The sequence below is a fragment of the Gracilinanus agilis genome, chromosome 3, assembly GCF_016433145.1.
Source record: "Gracilinanus agilis isolate LMUSP501 chromosome 3, AgileGrace, whole genome shotgun sequence".
NCBI classification, from domain to species: Eukaryota; Metazoa; Chordata; class Mammalia; order Didelphimorphia; family Didelphidae; genus Gracilinanus; species Gracilinanus agilis.
This window is the reverse complement of record NC_058132.1, coordinates 228,238,899-228,246,432: the sequence shown is the minus strand read 5'-3', so window position 1 is coordinate 228,246,432 and position 7,534 is coordinate 228,238,899. Positions and strand designations below refer to the sequence as shown.

Below are 7,534 nucleotides of genomic sequence, written 5' to 3'. Positions count from 1 at the left end.
ATACCACTTCAATCATCTATGTTCACAATACAGCACTTGATACATTGTGAGATGAGACATAGATTTTTATCATCACATTTTATTCAGTCATGAATAAGAATTATCTTTCTCTGGTCTTAATAATAGCAGTCTGGCATTTTTAAGAGCATAGACAGTGATAACTGATCTCATCTTCCCTTCTTAAGTGTTGCTCAAGAAAGACCATGCCTTAAAATTTTGTTTCTAAGTCAATGTAAAATTAAGTGGATCACTTCTTTGTATTGTTGGCTGTTTTTCTTTCTTTCTTTTTTTTACAAAAAAGGAAATAATTAAAAACAAACACATAAATTACACCATAATGCTTTTCCTTGTTGTGAGCTGAAATGTTAGACAAATTCCACAAAACGGAAGCCATTGACATGACAAGAAGCAAGTATTTAATTAAATGCTTTGCAGAGATACATGACTAAAGCTCTGTGCATGGCTTGTTTTTTTGGGATGGTCCCAGTTGTTTACTTTTAAAGGAACAAATTAAAAAGGAAAGAAATTAGAGCAAACAAATGCAGAAAAGAAACAGAAATAAAAACCTTGAAGCAGTGGTCATCTGCATGTTCTCATCTAATTAAACACACAGGCTTTACAATACCATAGACTATGTGACAGACCAACAGTGAAAACACATCGTAACACTGCTCTTTCAGACATGGGAAGTCTAACATCTATACTCTTTCAAAATGTTATTTGGTGATAATCATCTTTATTTGTAAAAGCTTTACAGAAGGAATTTTAGCACCATCACTTCTTTTAAAAATGTTTTTGCCCTGCCTATCTCCATTCTTGGAATAATAACAGAAGCATAGCACCTTTTAGTATCTAAGAAACAAAAATAAAAACCTAAGGATATTCAATACATCCCAGCTTCTAGAGATGAGGTAGCTCATGCTAAGAAATGTTGGGTCACTTTGTCTCACAGAATGCAAAGACCAGAATTACTGACTATTCATGACCTGTTATTGACTAAAGAAAGAGTCATATTCACAACTCTTGAGTTTCCAAACTGTCTTTCTTCTTCATCATATGTCAGTCTACTGAGAATATGAATAAATCGATCCCAACATATGGAGGCTGGAAACAGATGGAACATGTATGTGTATTCTGTTGTGTGGAATCCAATGGCTGCTTAAATAGGAGAGTACAAAGACATTCTTCCTCAGAGACACACGGATAATATCATCTGCATTAATGGGATTCAGGTAAGTGTGCCAGGAAGAGACTAAGGACCTTTGAAGCTCAAGAGTGTACAAAAGACAAGCTGAATTACATACTCATATTTTACCACTTCATAAAAATTTAGGATGCTCAATTTATTTGACTTTGATGACATTGATGACATGGAAGGAGGCTATTTAAACAATTTCGTGAAGGTAATGAGAAATGAATTTGACTTCTTTAATAGCTTTTAAAATAGAGAATAAAATGATTTGATATATGAACATCTGAAGAGAGATACGGGTGTCATTTCTACAGGTCCAAAGCTTATGTGATTGTACTCTATATACTGGGATTGAGAGGTCACAAAAGTGCTCTACTTTTCTGTTATTTAAAATGGCAGTCAAGCAAAAGAAACATTTCATCCTAATTTTATGTATACCAATCTTTAAGCTAGCTATCAGGAAGAATAGCTTGCTCAGAAGTAGTATGCAACATGTACAATACACGGAAATAAACTGAACAAAAACTGAGACCTATTGCTTTCAAAGTTGATTCTTTTTTTTTTTTTCTAAGGTGGTCATTGACTGGTCCTTTTAAAATCGGACTGCTGCACTCAAAGTTGTCTAAAATCACTTAAAACTGGAGGTTTGTAATTAAAATAAATATTCTGAAGGAGGCCAGGCATTTAGGAAGAATTGTATATACAGTGCTGATGTAATATCAGCCATTACTTCAAGAGTCTCAGGATCAATTTCAATCAGTCTAAGTTCTTGGTAAGGGTGGTGGCCATGGTTGATGATGGTGGTCATTGTTGATTGATCTCATCTTGTTTTACACAAAACAAACCGATCCAATTTCAATGCCAAATTCCTGGTCTGTATTGCCAATATCCACAGGGGCAAGGTCTACAATGGGTAAACGTGCCACATTCTGTGTTCTGTATTCAAAGACAGTCTTGCCCACATTTCCATTACGCCTCTGGAATATAAAGAAGATATGAGTTACAAGTGGGTTAATGTTATTTTTTTTAAAAAGGCACCAGATTATGTTTACCATAACTCTTGGTATGAAAGCATTTTCCCTAAGGAAATTCAAAGATCTGAAAGAATAAAATACAGTATTTCCTGGTAAGCATTTTTAATTGCCTAATTTGAGCAATTTATCAATCAACAAATATTTATGAAGAGTTTACTATTTGCAGGCACTAGGGGTAGGCAAAATATAGTCCCTGATCTCATAGAGTTCATAGAGTTCACATTTTAGTGGATGACACAGTATGTAAACAACATATATATAAAATATATACATGTATATTATATACATATAAAACATATATATACATATATACATACATATATATTATATATATAAGACATGGAAAGTAATCTCAAAAGGGAAAGTGTTAGGGCAAGGCAGGTGGAGGGGGAAGGCAATGTGGGATTTAAACTGAATCTTTATGGAAGTCAGGAAAGCCAAGAAGCAGAGTGAGGAGTGAAAACATTCCAGGAACAGGAAAGGCACAGGGTTGGAAGAAAATAGAGGTTCATGTATGACAAATGTGCTTTTTAGACCTCTTTGAATCGATGCTAAATTCATTTCAAATAACTCCATGATGCTATGACATTCACTGCAATTCTCCCATTTCCAGCATGGAAAAATTCTATCTTTTATGTGACATTCACACAGGAAATTTGTGCTGATTGTATTTAATGGGCACTAGGTAAATTTGAATTTTGAATAAAATTTTGAAATTTGAATAAAAAATTAGGTTTGAATGGTCAGAGTAGCTATCAGATGGAATACATTTGAAGCTAAGGGGAATGAAACAAAAGGCAAAGGAATAAGGAACTAAAGAGATTTTTCAAGGAAGTTAGAGAAGCGTAGTATTAAGAATTGTAGCAAATAGGAAAATAGTGGAAGAGGAGGAAGAAAACAAAACCCTACATTCATTTATTTTTATATTACATTTATCATCTTGAAATCAGTTTTAGAGGTTTACAATGAAAACAGCTTAACAAGCATTTTAGAGGTATTTTTTTTAAAACTGTCTCACTGACGACAATACTACTTTAACTTCTTAATTTAGGCTCCAGGTATCATAAACAAATAAAAGGAGTGATAGATAGGTTAAGTTATTAGAAGAAAGGTAATTAAGTTGGGTAAACTAATGGTTTTCCTATTCAAGAAAAAGTAGGAAAATATTAATGAAGTTGAGGACCAGGAGTTACCTGAAACTCAAAATAAAATTAATGTTGAGATTAAATGGTGTAGATCAGTGGTTCCCAAACTTTTTTGGCCTACTGTCCCCTTTCCAGAAAAAATATTACTTAGCCCACTAGAAATTAATTTTTTTAAATTTTAATAGCAATTAATAGGAAAGATAAAAATGCACCTGTGGCCATCACCATGCCCCTGGATCTCTGCAGCACCCACCAGGGGGCAGTAGCACCCACTTTGGGACACTGGTTTAGAGGATGCAAAGAGTTAAGTCCTCCTTGCCTTGTTCCCCTCCTCTCCAAGCATTCTTGAACAAGGTCAGACAACTTCAGGAAAGAGCAAGTTTTGAGACAAGGGGGATGAACTAACCAAGGACATTGCTCCAGGTATCTAATCTGCCCACTGCTGGAGGAAAACAAGGAGTTCCCATAATTCTAGGAAAATAACATTTCCAAGAATCTATTTTGGTCACTGTCTAGTTTCTGACGTTAGGGAGGCTTGACTTTCCCATGGGTAAAAACTATAACTCTACTTCTATACCTGTTGGGGTGGGTTAGATGGTTAGTGTGTATGAAGATTAAAGATAAACTGTTGAACATCAGAAGACTGAATACTTTTCATTTTCCATTTTCCCTGTATTGTCACCCCAATTCTTCTTCAAGAGATAAGAAGGACCCTGGCAGCCCTCCTGGCTCATTCCAATTCCCCCTTTGCCAACAAAAAAATTGAATACTCACAGTGCAAGTGTCTTCTAAGATAGTGTATCTAAACCGACTGTTTCCTTCTGCTTTGATTTCGAGGTCATTAGCCCCTTTGAGAATTACAGCCTTCTTGAGATTCTTGGCTTGGTCATCCATGTAGCCAACACTGTTTTTGCAAATATATGTGATATTCTGGGAAGCTTCTTTTGATAAAAGACGCAAAAAGGTCATCTGAGTAACAGCCGTATTGGGTGATTGGCTATCTCCATATACAAACTAGGAAAAAAAAAGTTCATTTTATGGTTAATGCCACCAATGAAGAATTTTAAAATTTTTAAGTTATAGATCCCAAACATTTCAATTGTAGAGTATTACTACTGTGCTGGAAATATAGACTGTCTCTAAGAAATTATTTTTAACAAAATAACATACAAATGAATGTCTGAATCAATTAATGTTTAACTAATAGAAGTAATTATTAATAATTTAGAATTTATATACCACAGTGCTAAACTGTTGTTTGAGAAATACAATTAATGGGAAAAGAACCTTATGTAAAAGAAAAAATGATCAAAAGTCCATGGTTTACATCTCATTTCTGCCAGTTGGTAGCTGTGTAACAATGGGCAAGTTACTTTACCTTTATTAGTCTGTTTCTTTATTAGAAAAATGAAGAGATTAGACCACAATGATCTCTATGCTACTGCTCAGCTTTATATTTTGTGCGACTGACATTTTTATAAATAATATACCTTGATCACTTCAGAGAAGTAAATTTTTTAATTAAGAAATAGAAAATGATGAACAGTTGTGCATAGAATGATATTAAAATAAACAAAGTAACTTCACGAATACAATTCTTAAATTAAATATGTGATATTACCTGAGATCCTCTATTCATATCGAGGCCATACCAAACAGGCTTGTGATCAGAAGATCTACTGGTCCACCATGTTTTTCGAGGCACAGTGGATGGATTTGCTGGAATACATGTCTCTCCTGTATCCATATTGCAGTAAACTTTAAGAGCATCTTCAACACATCCTTGGTTAGGATCAATCCAATAGTGACCTGTATATCAAAAGGAACATTTATATAAATGGGATTGCTAAAACAATCACAAGTCTTTTTTTTTAAGTTGGAAGAGGGTTTTTCATTACATTTCAAATTTTCATTACAAAGTTACATAGGAACTTAGGTGGGTGGGTGGGTGGATGGATGGATGGATGGATGGGTGGTTGGACAGACAGATCACAAAATGATATGTGCTGCATTCATAAGAGAGGTCTCAATGAAACAATGTCATGAGAGAAGGCCATTACTAACTGGAAAACACAGAGACCTACTGGAAGATATAGCTTATGAGGTTTTACTTTAAATAATGGATAATGAAAGAGAAGTCCTGAATTCACATCTAGCCTGACACTTCCTAGTCATGTGACCCTGGGCAAGTCACTTAACCGTATTGCCTAGCCCTTACTGCTCTTCTGCCTCAGAACCAACACACAGGATTGATTCTAAAAATGGACAGAGACATTTAAAAAATGGATAAGAATCAAATTATTCAGAAGGGTGGGAGAAGATTTCCAATCTTATAAAATAGCTCAGAGACTTTCAAATACCTTTGTAAATACAAACAACTTCAAAAGACCTATGAACTCATATGAAAGTAACAACTGTTCATGAGTCAAGATTATCAGTGACAAAGCATACTATTCATTCCTGACAGAGGTGATAGACTTTGGATACAGAATGAATCATATTTTGTTTATAGCCAATGTGGAGGTTTATTTTACTTGATTATATGCTTTTGTTACAAAGATTTTGTTTGTTGTTGTTAATGGAGGGCAACGGTGAGAGGAAAAAAATAAATTTTTGTTATTTAGAAAAAGAAAAAAAAACTTTTGGAGGCAGGAAAGTTTGGGGTGTACCCAAGATCTGAAAATTTCCAGCCAGTCTCATGCATAGTTACTTAATGAGAAACATCTTTATTATTTTATCTATTAAGGGAGAGGTTTGAAAACTGGAAAGGAAAATGGAGTCTTCCTCCTAAAAGGGAAGCAAAAACTGCTTTCACCATCCTAGTTCTAGTTTTTAAAATGGAACAGCTAGGAAAACAAGAATTGAAATCTAAGACTTGATTTGGAGTCAGAGGACCTAGCCACTGATAATTGTTACCAAAGCTTGCTACCTTAGTTTTTTTATCTTTAAAATGAATGTTATCTTAGATGATCTCTCTGGGCCCCTTCATCTCAAAATCTGCCATGTTCTGTTGAAATGAGTAGCATTCTGTATGTCTTGCTTTTAAACTAAACATTTTTATTTTTTAAATGTCTACTATATACTCACCACTAGGCTTTGATGGGTGGCAAAGCTTTAAGTCATCACAAGTACGTGCTGGATGTTTCTTTGAGCCATCAGGGCTACGCATGGTTTCAATCTGGCTACTGAGGGACTTCAAAGTCGCATGTACTCCTGGGTCTGTTTTATTTTTATCATCAGGTGCTGCTTGGTCCTCAGTGAACTCTGGGAGGGGGTCTGACATACTTTCATCGTAGTGTCCCATGATATCCCCAAGAGGAGCAGTGAGATGACCAGGAGGCCCTGGAGGACCAGGGGGACCAGGTTCACCAGGAGGACCCTAGTCATTAAGAAAATTTATTTTAAGGAATTAGATAACACATCCTTACTTAAACTTTTGGGCACATTTTGGCTTCATTTGCTCCAAAGGGAGCTTGGATGTAACATAGAAATGACAGTTTTTGTTATTAATTCATTTTATGGCCAAGTAAGAAATTCATACCAAACAATGAAAGGCCACATGTGGAAAATGCTGCAAAAAACATTTTTTCAGGCTTACGGCATCTAGAAATCAGTACTTGAGATAAACAGAGGCTGAGGTATCTAGCTGGACAAAAAGGTCATCTGGCTTAACTTACAAATGGGAGCTTTTATATTAAGAACTTAAAATAAAGACTGTGAAATTTTTTTCTGAATCCTGAAATATTTGAAGCATACAATCAATATATAGGGGTTTCAGATAAGGAGAATGAATTCAATTGAGATAATCATGGGAATCAGGAAATTTGAAAATCTGGACTTCCTTAGCTGAAGCAGCATGTCAGTGCAGCATTTCATGCAGCCTTAGAGGTGCATGATACCCTGAAAATATTGCGTTTTGAGTTAGCTAAACCAGGCACAGACCAGCTTGTAGAGCAAGGATTCAAGCTCGCTTTCCAAGATTCATAAATGCAACAGATCTCAGAATTGGAAGGAGCTCAGGAGCCATCATCTCCAAGATCTATCAAAACAAGGATCTCCTCCACAATTACTCTGAGTGATCATCCAGCCCCCATCTGAGAGACCTAGTGAAGACTATTTCTTGCAAGTCCCTTCAGCTACTGGGTTTTTTCATGCTTAACTAG

At 35.3% G+C, this 7,534-nt stretch overlaps 1 protein-coding gene across 1 annotated transcript in view; it reads right to left on the bottom strand.

Annotated features, from left to right (window-relative positions):
- Positions 1-393: 393 nt before the first annotated feature.
- Positions 394-7,534, bottom strand: part of COL5A2 (collagen type V alpha 2 chain) — a 182,186-nt gene continuing 175,045 nt past the window's right edge. Inside the window, exons 50-53 of the mRNA XM_044669074.1 lie at positions 6,459-6,750; positions 4,993-5,180; positions 4,146-4,385; positions 394-2,169 (exon numbers count right to left, since the gene is read on the bottom strand). Coding sequence (XP_044525009.1) covers positions 2,023-2,169; positions 4,146-4,385; positions 4,993-5,180; positions 6,459-6,750 — 867 coding nt within the window. The 3' untranslated portion in view covers positions 394-2,022. The remainder of the gene's footprint in view (positions 2,170-4,145; positions 4,386-4,992; positions 5,181-6,458; positions 6,751-7,534) is intronic.